The sequence below is a fragment of the Perissodus microlepis genome, chromosome 16 (genome assembly GCF_051167445.1).
Source record: "Perissodus microlepis isolate ML-2025 ecotype Zambia chromosome 16, ASM5116744v1, whole genome shotgun sequence".
Lineage (NCBI taxonomy): Eukaryota > Metazoa > Chordata > Actinopteri > Cichliformes > Cichlidae > Perissodus > Perissodus microlepis.
This window is the reverse complement of record NC_140476.1, coordinates 10754004-10768205: the sequence shown is the minus strand read 5'-3', so window position 1 is coordinate 10768205 and position 14202 is coordinate 10754004. Positions and strand designations below refer to the sequence as shown.

At 38.7% G+C, this 14202-nt stretch overlaps 1 protein-coding gene across 4 annotated transcripts in view; it reads left to right on the top strand.

Annotated features, from left to right (window-relative positions):
• Positions 1-12648, top strand: part of lims2 (LIM and senescent cell antigen-like domains 2) — a 34231-nt gene extending 21583 nt beyond the window's left edge. For 3 of the 4 annotated variants that reach the window (XM_084908374.1, XM_084908373.1, XM_084908371.1), the window contains exons 2-11: positions 2080-2239; positions 4199-4265; positions 4424-4544; positions 5386-5535; positions 5793-5943; positions 7154-7246; positions 8719-8767; positions 8992-9067; positions 9421-9608; positions 11009-11097. In XM_084908374.1, coding sequence (XP_084764500.1) covers positions 2080-2239; positions 4199-4265; positions 4424-4544; positions 5386-5535; positions 5793-5943; positions 7154-7246; positions 8719-8767; positions 8992-9067; positions 9421-9562 — 1009 coding nt within the window. In that variant the 3' untranslated portion in view covers positions 9563-9608; positions 11009-11097. Of the gene's footprint in view, positions 1-2079; positions 2240-4198; positions 4266-4423; positions 4545-5385; positions 5536-5792; positions 5944-7153; positions 7247-8718; positions 8768-8991; positions 9068-9420; positions 9609-11008 lie in introns of all 4 variants that reach the window. The other variant, XM_084908372.1, reaches the window with a different exon arrangement.
• The last annotated feature ends 1554 nt before the right edge of the window (positions 12649-14202 follow it).

The following is a 14202-nucleotide window of genomic DNA, read 5'->3' as shown; positions in this document are numbered from 1 at the left end:
GAAACAAGAGGATTAAACTAAGCTAAAAATGCTTTTATTAAACTAAAACGAACTATAAAATAACACAAGCTAAGGAAGGTATAAAAAAACCCTTTAATAAAGATAATGCGAGGGAGAAGATGTGACAAAAACAAGGGAAGACTGAGGCAATAGATACAAACAAAGGATAACGAGAGAATGGGAAACAGATGAGAACACAGCTGGAGATAACTAGCATAATGCCTAAGGAGGAAGTAAAACTAGACATAAGATACAGGGAGGAACAGACACTAAGACTAAGACAACCAGGCTTAACACAGATAGAAGACAAAACATGGAGACCAAAGACAAGGAACAGAGTGGGAATACACAAAGGGGATACACAACCTTCAATTAACTAAATGCACAGATAATTGGACAGTAACCATAAGATCATAAGAGAAAGCCCGAATGTCAACAAACAGAATACAGAACCATGACACCAAGAATAATCAAAAATACAAAACCAGAGAAACCCAAAGTTTCTCAAAACAAACAATTCTGATTGTCGACCAAAACAGCAATAGCTGATGCCTGTCTCAGGTTTTCAAGCTTTTTTAAAAAAATAAATAAATAAATCATTAGACCACATCTGTTCTGTTTTTTGGGGTTTTTTTTGTTCTGTTTTGTTTTCTGTATGAATCCATTTTAGTGCATGCACTCACATTTCTTGGATGGATGAGCAGTAACTTTAGTTTGTTTCCCAAATCAGCTGAGCCAAAATAAACCTCAAACCTTGTGTGTCTGTGTGTGTGTGTGTGTGTGTGTGTGTGTGTGTGTGTGTGTGTGACTGGTCTTTCCCACATTACTTTCTCTTTTGACTCAGTATATCTTTCAGCTGTTATCATGTTGGTGGACGATACTACATTAGGTGTTAGGTGTGTCCTGGCATGACCCTTGTTATTATTATTCTTTAGGGAAATATGTTACAGAAAGAAATTCATTACAGATGTAAAATCAATGGTAGGAAACAATAAAATAATTTTATATAATTAAGTTAGAGAAGTAAGGTTGGACTTATTAAATAGGGGGGAAAACCCTGGGTACCCTAAAGAGGAGCCGTCTAGAGGACTACTCATACATTATTAGCAGTTGTTTTGTAAGCCATAGGAGTTGATGCAGATAAGAAAGTAGTTTACTCAGTATGGCAAAAACAATTTGCAGGGAAGTGGCAACCAGAGACCATGGGAATGAATATTTGGTAACCACAGGTGAAGTAACGGTTGGCAACACAAAGTAGGTAGGAGCTGAGATAAACTTTGCGACTGACTGAAGCAACCATGAATGAGAGTAAAGAATACTGTTGACTGAGATATGACCTGGTACTTAATGCAATAGAGGGCTTACCTTGGATACTAGAGCCTGGAATGTTGGCAAGCAACCAGCAGTCACCTTCAAAGCAATGAGTGACTTGGTTCCCAGCTTTAGGATTAATGAAGGCCAATAAACCGGATTATAGAATACACAGTTATGTTTCCTTAGCATTATGAACCACCTTTAAACCACACAATGATGCCTGCAACAGACAAAAGGCAATGCCCTGACTCAGAGTAAAGTATGGTGTCATCTGCATAAAGCTGCATTTTAGCAGTAAATCAATTCTTTTAAATTGTGTTTTTAAAAATAGAAAAAAAACAGGGGTCTAAAATTTAACCGTGGGGGACTGTCCAGAAAACTTGACTTGTATCCATCTGTATATACACAGTGAGATATATCCGCAAGCTAGCTCCTGAACACAGTCACCCAAACCAACATCACTGAGTCTGCCTAAGAGCAGGGTTTGCTCAAGAGAATCAGATGCCTTGGATAGATCAACAAACATGGTAGCACAATGTGTCTTTCTGTCCAAGGGAATAATAATGTCATTTGCTACTAGCGACCTGTTGCTATGGCGCTATTTCTTTATTTGAAGCCAATAATATCTTGAGCGAAGCGAGTTTTGCTTCATTTGCAAAAGCTTTTTGTTATGATTATATTGTATTTAAGGTTTATATCAACTAATCTTTTGAGTACAGAAATATACTTTGTCCTTGATTTTAAGTTTGTTTTTCTTCTCCTCAGCAACATGGCCAATGCACTGGCCAATGCCATGTGTGAGCGCTGCAAGAGTGGCTTTGACCCAGTAGAGAAGATAGTGAACAGCAACGGGGAACTTTACCATGAACAGTGCTTCGTGTGTGCCCAGTGTTTCCAGCAGTTCCCAGAGGGGCTCTTCTATGAGGTAACATCTTTTTCTTTACTAATCCCATAAAATATGCATGATGGTACCTGACAGGTTTGTGCATTATAATAAACACCTGCTAATTGTGTCAACTTTTTATAGCAGATATGCTTCATTGCCTAACAAAGCTTACAATGCAGCTTAACAATAAATTGGCCTTCTTTATATAGTTAGATCAATGTTTAGTGTGAGGGAACTGTCCAGTTAAAGTAAATAAAGAAGGGCGAGCACAACCTTAAAGGATTATTGGACTATTAGAAGCTCTCTTCCAGTAAACCGTTTGCATACTTGACACAGGGCCAGATGTTTCACCGGCTCCAGAGAACCTGTTAGCTCTGATCAGTAAATAAACATCAAAGCCAAGGATGTTAGATGTCATTCCTCATGCTACATGCTCCTATAAATACTCAGATAAAGATTAGCCGCCCCATTGTGTGACAGTAAATACTGGGATGGCTGGTAATGAGTTTTTTGTTTTGCTTTTGAAGTATCAGCATCAGTATCAGCCTCACAACTTGTGCATCCTTGATGATTGTGCTATGCTTCTTGTCATTTTGTCAGCTTTTGCTCATCACTGCTGTGTCAGTTGATACATATTAACTGTAAAATGCAGATTTAAAAGAAAACCTTCTTGATAAGAATGATAATAAAACTCTTGTTTTAAAGGGAAGACTTAATATATAAAGTTTAAATACAGTTAAATGTATACAAAGAAATATGTACAATAGCCTGTTTATTCTTTTTATATTCTAAAACTGGGTTACAACAGTGTGGGTTTAATTCCACCTGCCGAACTGATTTAAACACCCCTTCTGTTATTTGACCCCCACCCCCAAACCCACTTTCTTTTCCTGCATATCCTTTAATCGTTCAAAGGAATTATCATTTTTCGTCATTAGACGGTCCATTTTTCCGACACCCCTGTTACTGGATTGTAGCCTGTAAGTGTTTCCAGTCACATTCATGATATAATAAAATATAAACTGTGGCAGTCACTCATCCAGATTAACCTTTAGAAAGCTCGGTCATGACACTGCTGTTACACCCAGACAGTGGGACGAGAGATTACCCAGTGGTGCGTGAAGTCAATTTATGCATTTCAGTTGTCTCCAACTGAGAAACAATGACACTGTGCACTCATAAGGTAGCAACTTGTCAATCAAAATATGTACTTTTTTGTTAAATTTCACTCTAACTGGCACCTTAAATAACCAAATAAACATCACGCTGTGCTGAACACTTGAAACTAGTGATGCATGTGGTTGCAAGTGGTTGCTTGAGGTTTATGGCAGTTGCTGGGTAAATAATGTCTAAAACTTACAGACCAGTTAGTGAACCCCTGGAAGCCACATGGAAGTCACTAAGGCAAAATGGCAAAAACCTCCAAACTGATATTTTGAGGTATAGCATATTGCTCCAGTTGTATTTTGAATAGAAGTGATGGACTTGTCTACAAACATTTAACAGCTACTCTCCAGTAGTAAAACTGTGGAAAGGGCAACACAAACCAGAAATGCAAACAGTTTGCCCTCAAAATCACCGATTCATTGTACTGCTGCTTGGCTAGTAGTTAGCAGGTATAGTTTGTCCAGATAACAATAAAAGTACTAACAGTGGCCGTGGCAATCACTAGGAGGTTTTTAGTGCAACACTTTAGTTGAATCCAATTTCACCCAGTAAGACCCAGCAACCAGCAACGGCAGACATCTCTCGAGCAATCTGCAGATGATGTCATGTAAGAAACCCCAATACAGTCTGATCTCTTTTTTAAACCAGAATCGCCCCCTGCTGGCCACTACAAAGAACTTCAAGGCTACATCCACCTTTTATTTACAGTCAGTGGTTCACACAGTATAATAATTAGAAGTTTGTGTATATTTTAGCTATTTGAGCTTTTTTTAATGACATTGTTTATCAGTGTTATAACTGTTCTAATCTATTTATGTGATCTGTTGACAGTTTGAAGGCAGGAAGTACTGTGAGCATGACTTCCAGATGCTGTTTGCACCTTGCTGCCACCAGTGTGGTGAGTACAGGGAATTAATTAAATCCATCCGTCTTTTTTACCTGCTACATCTGTTTCAAAGGGAGGATGTGGACTGTGTTTCTCTTGACATAATTAATGCCTGCGTAACGTTTGCATTATCATGAACACACCTATTTAAACAAATTTTTTTCTCCCAGGTGAGTTCATTATTGGCCGTGTGATCAAGGCAATGAACAACAGTTGGCATCCAGACTGTTTCTGCTGTGATATCTGCCAGGCTGTGCTCGCAGATGTTGGATTTGTTAAGAATGCTGGAAGGTCAGTCATCTACATCAACTCACCACAGTTTCGGTTGCGATTCTTTTTAAATGATGTCTTTTAACACAGCGGTCCCCAACCTTTTTTACGCCACGGACCGGTTTATGCCCGACAATATTTTCATGGACCAGCCTTTAAGGTGTCGCGGATAAATACAACAAAATAAAACTAGTACCGGTACCGAAAAAAAGAAAATTTATTCATAACACATGTGAAAAGACCAAGGAAAACCGAGTAAACGATAAAAACGATAACAAAATTACGCTGAAAACCGATAAAAACCCTGAAAACTATACATTTCACACCTGAGCCTCAACTCTTGCGGCCCGGTACCAAACGACTCACGGACCGGTACCGGTCCGAGGCCCGGGGGTTGGGGACCACTGTTTTAACAGATATAGAAAGCTAGTTTTTTTTCTGTAATGCTTTTTATCAGATACTTTATATATATATATATCTATTGTCCAACCGAAATAAATGTGTGGTGGTTTTCACACCAATGAGCAAGCATCATTTGTCCTGCTTCTTGCAAGCTCTGCACAGGCAGCACCTTTGTTTAAAACAAAATATTTCAAGTAGTTAAAAGTTCTACATATGAGGAAGTCCCAACCTAATTTTCACTGTTAGCCTCAGTTAATGTATAAAAGCATGTCATGGACACATCTAACTCCTGTGAGAAGGATTTATGGAGGATACGTGTAGGCTCTGTTTGATTCACTTGAATCACAGAAGACAAAACCAGATGTGGAAAGATCTACAATACTCATAATTAGGTGATAAAGCATCTAAACAAGTATTCATCTGTCTTTCTATATTTCTTTCCCCCTTGCTGTCTCACCAGGCATCTGTGCCGCCCATGTCACAACAGAGAGAAAGCTCGGGGCCTCGGCAAGTACATCTGTCAGAAGTGCCACGCCATTATTGAGGAGCAGCCTCTGCTTTTCAAGAACGACCCCTACCACCCTGATCACTTCAACTGCAACAACTGCGGGTAAACAGAGACTTTCTATTAAAAAGAAAATCACTGTCAAACATGTTTGAAACAATTGTTAAACAAGGAGCATTTTCAGAAAGGCGTATTATCGCTCTCTGCTGGACAGGTTGTGTTATTGCAGCTGTGTGAAGCTATCTGATCATATTCACATATGCTCTATTGTGTTGTGTACGTAAATGACAGCTAAATAAATCTCTTCAATTACAGTAAAAGGTACTGGGATTGTTTATTGTGGGTTTTTTTTACCTTTTCAGTAAGGAGCTGACAGCTGATGCAAGGGAGTTGAAGGGGGAGCTCTACTGTCTTCCCTGCCACGACAAGATGGGCGTCCCGATCTGTGGAGCCTGTAGGAGACCCATTGAAGGCCGTGTGGTTAATGCAATGGGCAAGCAGTGGCATGTGGAGGTGTGATAATAAAACAACCGAAAAGCATATGAAAACAGCTTTAGTTACATTAACTTGGCTCAATTTATTCACTGAAAATAGAGTCACCTTGAAGGAGATAATATTTCAGTGTGTTCATTTATTTAGTATGATTCGTCAGATTGTATGTGGATCTATTTTAAATCTAAATGATGTATTCTTTGGTTATTTTCCTTTTCTGTATTTAGAACAAACACAGTAATTCTCAGCTGGATTTCATAGAGAAAAGAAAATGATTGCTTTCTATTATCTATATTTTATCCTAGTGAAAAATGTGCCATACTTTTTATCCATATTTTTTACCTCCACAGTTACGTTTATTGGCTTTATTTTTCCTATTTACATCTCTATTCTTACATATTTCCTTGCATATTTTCCTGTCTTCCCTCCTCCACATGTAGCATCATGTGTGCACTGTGTGCGAGCGCCCGTTTCAGGGTCACCCGTTTTATGAGCGAGGCGGTCGTGCCTATTGTGAGAGACACTTTGATATGGTGAGGGGATTAAGCACCGGCCTTACGTTGGTTACCGCCCCGCCTCCCTGCCTGGCTACAGTCACCCGGCCTCCATACAAGGGGTTACACAAGTATAAAAGTTTTCTAATCAGTCTTTCAACTAAAAAGTGGATATCTTGGCAAACTTTTTTCTTGAGGCCTAATCATACTTCCACCTTAATTTCAAACGAGGTGCTTTTCCTGACTTAACATTTAAGGGTATCTAGAGAACTTTATTGTCCTGTGACATCTAGAGCTCTGTCTGAGAGTTTATATGTGCTACCAGAAAAAGATACTGGCTGTATATATAGTATTTATTTTGTAAATGAATGTTAGCATTTAAAAAGTGGATCGTAAAACTATCCACCAAAATCAGCTATTTAAAAAATCCATGCCCTCACATTAATTAATCAAAAATATGTAATATCTCGTAGCTGAGATATGATTTTTATTCATTACCATCATAAAAATGTTATATTTTCCCAATATCCTCTAGAGGTCGTCTAGAGGTCACTATTCTGACTTCTCAACTCTCTGTATGGATGCAGTAACAAAACATTTGAAACAACTGATCTATTTATGTTCTGATAATATCTAAGCCGGACTGTGCTGCTACCTTTAACACAGTCTGAGTGTGGGGTACTGTACTGACTGATGGCTGTGCTAACCATGTGTGCCTGGCTTGGGTTTGCTTGCAGCATTTTGTGTGTGCTAAGTGTGAGAAACCTTTCCTGGGACACCGTCACTACGAACGCAAGGGCCTGGCCTACTGCGAAACGCACTACAACCAGGTAACACACACTGGTACTCGAAATATTAATGTGGAACACCAAAATAGAAATTGAAACATGCTGTTATGTTTAGCCTGTTGTGAAACTCGCATTTCTCTGTCTTAGTTTATGGTATGCATGACTCTATCAGTATCAGTAACAGAGTTTACATTAGCAGTGAACTGGAACTGTGTTCGTCCACAGCTGCTGAAGTATAAAATAAAGATGAAAACGTGAAAATTTGCAGTCGAACATCGAAATGGACAATTTTTTTTTTCATATGCTTACTGGACACTTTATTGGGTACACCTGATCAACAAATTGGTGTAGCTGACATGAAAGCATTGCCCCATCTTGCCCTGTACCAACAGCTCAGGCTCCTGGTGTCATTTGAGAATCATTAAAACACCTACTTCAGTATTGTTCCTGACCATGCCCATCACTTTATGACCACAGTGTACCCATCTTCTGATGGCAGCTTCCAGTAGGATAACAGACCATGTCGCAAAGTTTAGATCATCTCAAACAGGTTTCTTCAACATGACGAGTTCACTGTGCTCAAATAGCCTTCTGTCACCAGATCTAAATCCAATAGAGCACCTTTGGGACATGGTGGAAGATCATAGATGTGCAGCTGACAAATCTGCAGCATTTGTGTAATACTATCATGTCGATATGCACCAAAATCTTTGAGGAATTATTACAGCACTTTGTTGAATTTTTGCCATGAAGAATTAAGGCAGTTAAGATTCCAAAAGGAGGTTCAACCAGGTACTAACAAAGGTGTACCTAATAAAGTGACCATAAGTGTATGTAAGCATTATGGATCTGTTCCAGATATACACGTATTAGTTTTTGTCCAGTGAGTCTAAACCACTTGCACAGGTAGATATGTGTAACATTGAAAGAGATATTTCTCTTGTCCCAATGCAATTAGCATGATCATGATCATAGATCTATAATATTATATCAAAATGCTTACATTTTTTGGTGGACTTTATCTCTTTATCATCTAAATCATTATTGACTAAAATCTCAATAATGAGATAAACGCATGTAGAAGCGAGCCGAGCAAAAAGCTCAGGTTTCTCAGTTTCTGATGTTTTTTCTACTAATGAGCTCGGCACAGACTTCCATGATCGTAAGGAGTTTGCTATTATAGGCACTGATTTGGTGGGGAGCAATCAGGAGATCTTTTTTTTTTCTTCGTAAAGGAGCCTTAAAGCTCGTCTTTCTCATACATGTATATGAGACACGTTACATTAGTGTTCACTTCAGTGGCTCTCAAAGATGATTGTCAATGTAACAACTCCACCTAGTGTTCGAAAGCTTTATTGGATCTTTTTTCTTTTTCACTCCAAATGCCTTGTAGCCTGTGCTTGTTTCTGTGCCTTCTGAGCACAGTACTGTGTGTCATGTGAGCCTTAATAAAAACTGATAAGATGTATCAGTGCATTGTTAACCTTTTGTTTCTCTCTCCTCATCACATGCAGCTGTTTGGAGATGTTTGCTACCACTGCAATCGTGTTATTGAAGGCGATGGTGAGGAAGTTAATTTTAATAAATATAATGTATAATGGCTGTTTACATCAGCATTGTTTTTTTTACTTTTACTGCTTCTTTATTATATTGAATTTAACTTGATTTCTTCTCATGTTTTGCCTTGAGAATTATTTGTAGCCTGAACTTCACACCAACATTAGTTTAATTTAAACTATAAGTCTACAATCTGCCTCATGTGGCTGCTCCTTCTGCTTTTTTTCCAGTGGTGTCTGCTCTTAACAAGGCGTGGTGTGTCAACTGTTTTGCCTGCTCTACTTGCAACACCAAGCTCACCCTGAAGTAAGTTTTGAAGACAATTCAAACTGAATTATGAATCTCTGAAGGCTCTCTGTAGACTTTCACATGTGATATGTCTGACGGTTTCTCTGTGTAGTCTGTCACGTTTCTTTTCACTATCCTCCATATGAGACTGTTTGCTGCTGCTACCAAACTGTTTTTTCTTACCTTTCTCTTATGCTGTGTCTCTGATGGCTTATTTCTTCACCTCACCTTCCTTTCATCGTCCTCCTGTCTTGTCCCACTTTTCCCCTTCCCTCTCCTTCATTCCTTTCCCTTCATCTTCTTTCTCTGCCCCTCCTCATGTCTTCCTCCTCTTTCACATTTCCATCTCTGCTTCCTCCCTGCTCTATCAGGGATAAGTTTGTGGAGGTGGATCTGAAGCCGGTGTGCAAACACTGCTATGAGCGCCTCCCTGATGACATGAAACGTCGGCTGGCCAAGCGAGAACGTGACTCAAAAGAGAAGAAGAAGAAATTGATACCCATGTGTCTGTGATCCCTCTCTTTCTGCTCTCTCCTTACTTCAGCTGATTTTTCCTTTGGTCAGTTTTTGTCTTCCTTGCTATCTCTTTCAGTTTTTTCCTACTTTCCATGCCACTTTTAACCCTTAGATCACTGATACACTGAGTTCAGTTGGCTTCCAAGGCATGAAACAAAAATACAAGCAGAGAATTGTAGATGACTGAGTATATCTGAGTGACGTAAGACCGGGAACATTTCAGCAAAATGTTCTTTTCCTAGTCGGAAATGCTAGTAAGGATTTAAGCCGGTACTCTTGTAAACTCTGCTGTGCAAACAGGAAAATCAGATCAATCACAGGTTGAAGGGAAAGCTTTGTTTCATGGGTCTCCCAGTCTGTCTGGTGTAAGGCGCAAAGCCGTAATCATTTCCGGCAGCTTTCTGGCATCAGCTGTTGAAATTCCGAGGTCCTAACAGTTATGACACGTGCGCCGCTCCATACAGCGATTATCTACTTTGGGAGGGAAGGCTGTTCAGGGGCAGCTGGAGGAAATTGGTTAGGGAGCTGGCCAAGTTAGTAGAAGTGAACACAATCAGAAGGCACCCAAAGACCTTCGACATCTCTGTAAATATTTTCTTGTAACTCTGTGTCAGCACACACATTGATTTCTGTCAAGGAAAACACAGGCAAGATTCTGTTCATTCAGGAATAGTTATTCATCAAAAGGCATTGAGAATGCCCATGAATCCCAGCGCTAAAACAGACATAAATTAGGACTGCTTGAAAAACAATGATCAGAATGACTTCATTTAAAGTTGAGACTGCAATTATTAAAAGAGGGATGCGTGTTTCTGTCATCTTGATCATGTCTCAGCCTTGTAGGGTGTCAGTTTTTGTTATGAAGGGTGGGAAAAGATGAGGTCAAGTTGAAAGAAAGGCAGATGCGAAATGTAAATATTAGGTCAGAAGTCAAATGTGACATGATACTTTGAATGCAGAGTATAATGTGATTTTTAGAATCCCTGTATACCAGTATCAGTATCCAAATTTAAGTCTTAAGTTAAGACAGTTGTCTTCTTCTTGTGTATTGTCTTAAAGATAAAAATATGATTAATTGCAGCACCCTACCAGAAACACACATGGGAAGGTGTGCATCTTTGTCCAGGATTTGGGGTTTTGAAATAAAGGTCTGAAAAATAACATTCAAAATTCAGACGTTGCTACGTCCAATTTTTGCAGGAATCAGAGTTTTAATGATGGAATTAAAATGTATTCAAAAAATTGGATTTTAAAAGTAATCTCAAGTCTCAGTAGGTCTGAGACTTGTCAGAAACGGGCTTCTGAAGGAATGAGATCATTACAGTGATGCTACACATATCATATGTTACAAAATAGCAAATAGGTCCTCTCACCTGGAGACAATATCCTCTACTGATCACTGACCAGTCTTCTGAAATACAGTTGTTTCTCTCTCTCCCACAGGAACAAGTTTGTGGAGTTTGACATGAAGCCGGTGTGTAAGAAGTGCTATGAGAAATTCCCCCTGGAGCTGAAGAAGAGACTGAAAAAGCTGTCTGAAACTGTTGCAAGGAAGTAAAAACACAGTGGAGCAGCTGGAGAGGGAAAGATAGACGAGACCGTGAGGTAGCCGTGTACAAGCCCAGAATTAAAATAAAGAATTTGTGTGTTTTGCAACTGCTATGTTGCATTTAGGTTGGTTATGGCTAGAAAGCATTGCGCTTTCAATTTCATGTGCCTGCAGCCGGCAGCTCCGCAGTCACATTGTCGGTCTGACAGCTTTAACATTGTGCCTTGTACCATTTTTGCAGAATTGCTCCACTGTGTGTTTTACACATGCCTGCTAATTTCCTGTATTTAAAAAAGTGACATATGAGTTTTATGAGTACATAGAAAGCTGGAGGTAATATGATGACTTAAAAGCTTTGCCACCACCTTTATTGAAAAATATTACTGCTTCATTATTATAACAATCAAGTAAGCCCAAAGACAGAAAATGTCCTAAATGTGTAAATAACCTCAAATATTTCCAACTTGTATCATTTTATGTAATAGTAGTGTTTATTTCCATTAATATTATGCATAATAAGTATTTTGTCTGCCTTTTTTTTGTTTTTTGGACCTACATTTTAATATTATACAACATACTACAGAGGTGGACTCGACCATCACCTGCAGTATGTTGGATTGCCTTGTTACTGTATGTGCTATGCATCTTTGTGTGGCATGATCTCCGTGCAAATTGGTATTTATTCTGCATTTTTTTAAGTTTGCGTTTATAATCTGAATTAATTCAATACAGCCAAAGTGCCGAGGGCGAAATTTAGATTTATTAAATACATGTGAGTGAATAACTGTTACCTGTCAGTGTTCTATAAAATAATCCCTCCCCCGTCCCGATGTGCTGTCAACAAATATTGATCATAACAAGCGTCTGAGCCACAGGATTTATTGAATGGTTACTGCAAACTCACTGTGTGTTACAACATGACGGCTTGTAGCATGTACAGAGACCGGATGTGGGATTGATGTTGAACATTTGAACGTTTCTTCTGTTGTTTGTAATCTAGGGAAAGTGATCCTCTTAGGGAGGTGTACCGACTTCCTCGGGGCTCAGACCCACTTAGGAAAGAAAGCCAAACTGGTCTCATTCTTGCAGAATGCTTCACATGAGCTGCATTTTATCACAAAGCTTTGCTTAAAATACAAGCTCTATAGATAAACACATTCCACTATTTTATCATTATAAAGTGTATGTTACTGCTGTGCATTTCAGTGCAGATGGCACAACTTTCTCTGTGTCATATAGAAGTAAAACTGTCCGCTGGGCTGATTGTTGTGAGGCAGAACTTCGGCACCTCGAGCCACAAATAGTTCAGTGCATGGTTTTATTTGATACTTTACTACTCTGATGGACTGAGATGACTCTGTGCAAACAGATACTGCTCTGATACTGGATATCATCATTGCAATGTTTGCGAGCAGATTTATTCATGTTAACACACCAAAGTGCATGTTGTCAACTTGAAATTTGGAAAGTTGTTTCTTATTATATTTAATGTCATTCTGACACTTCATCGGAATAAACACATATGCCAATGCTACCGGTGTGTGTGTAGTGATTTATTTGGTTTACAGCTTCTTACCATTCTCGAAGTGTAACATGAAATCAGCAGCAGGCTCAGGATTCACAAGTGTTGCGTAATGTTTAATGACACCCCAATTTTCACATATGTTGGATTCGGGTCCACATTAAATGGGAACATGCTTGATTTTTACATTTATCAAGTATATTAGCAGCATCTCCACATTCTCATATACACACACATATGAAATGACTCAGAGGACTACTAATGGACATTATGCACATGTGTGCAACACTAAACAGCCATTAGCATCTGCAGGATAGTCAATATGACAATCATAATCTGAAACAGCATCCATCTAACTTAAGAGTTATTAAGAACACAAATTAATAGAGTTCAAGACAAAATTGTTGGCTATATTCAGATGTTAGCTAACTCTCAGTCACATTCAGCTAACAGAAAATAATTAGAAATACAACTGCAACATGTTTGACTATTAAAATACCAATTCAAAACATAAACTGGTAGAATAAATATTTATTACTAGAATTATGCTGTAAGTTTATACAATGACAATCATGCAGAGTATAAAACTTTTGGGAATAAAGTTAAAGAAAAAAAAATACAGGAAGATTAATCAGTGCACAATATCAACTAAAGAAAGGCAACATCCAAGATGATACATACTTACAGACAAAAGAACATCAGTTTTATTAATACATATCTTCAGAGTACGCCAGCTGGAGTATTTTCATTTATATTCTACCTCCTTTTGCCTTCAGCACTGCCCTAATTCTCTGTGGCATGAATTCAATAAAGTTCTGGAAACATTTCTGTGAGATTTTGGTTCATGTTGAAATGATGGTTTACATTTTCAATAAATAAGAGATTACTGTTTTGATCGCAGGAGAAAACAAAAAATCTACCAAATCAAATATGTAGAATTACCTGCTGTGGTGGCCTTTTTACAAGCTGCTGAGTAGTACTGGCATGATAGCATCACGCAGATGCTGCAGATTTGTTCTCCTGTTCCAACACATCCCAAACGTGCTCTATTGGATTGAGATCTGGTGACTGTGGACGCCATTTGAGTGCAGTGAATTCACTGTCATGTTCGAGAAAGCAAGCAATGAGATTATTTGAGCTTTGTGACAAGGAGAGTCATGCTACTGAAAGCAACCGTCAGAAGAGAGGTGCATGGACATGATTAGCAACAATACTTAAGACTGCTGCATTTCAGCAATACTGAGTTGGTACAAAAGGGCCCCAAGTGTGCCTATAATTACCATTACAGCATCACAAGAATCAGAATCTTTTTTATTGTTGTTGTGCAATGGAACATTGAAGACTTTTCTTTTTCTGACTATTGTTAGTCAATCCTAGATGTGGTTATGTGTAAAAATCCTAGTAGATAATCAGTTTCTGAAATCATACTCAGTTGACTCCATCTGGCACCAACAACCACGTCACATGCAAAATCACCCAAATCACTTCTCCATTCTGATGCTCAGTTCATAATGGGTGATGACTGTGTATGTAGCTGATAAAGTTCAAATGGGCATTGCATATCAC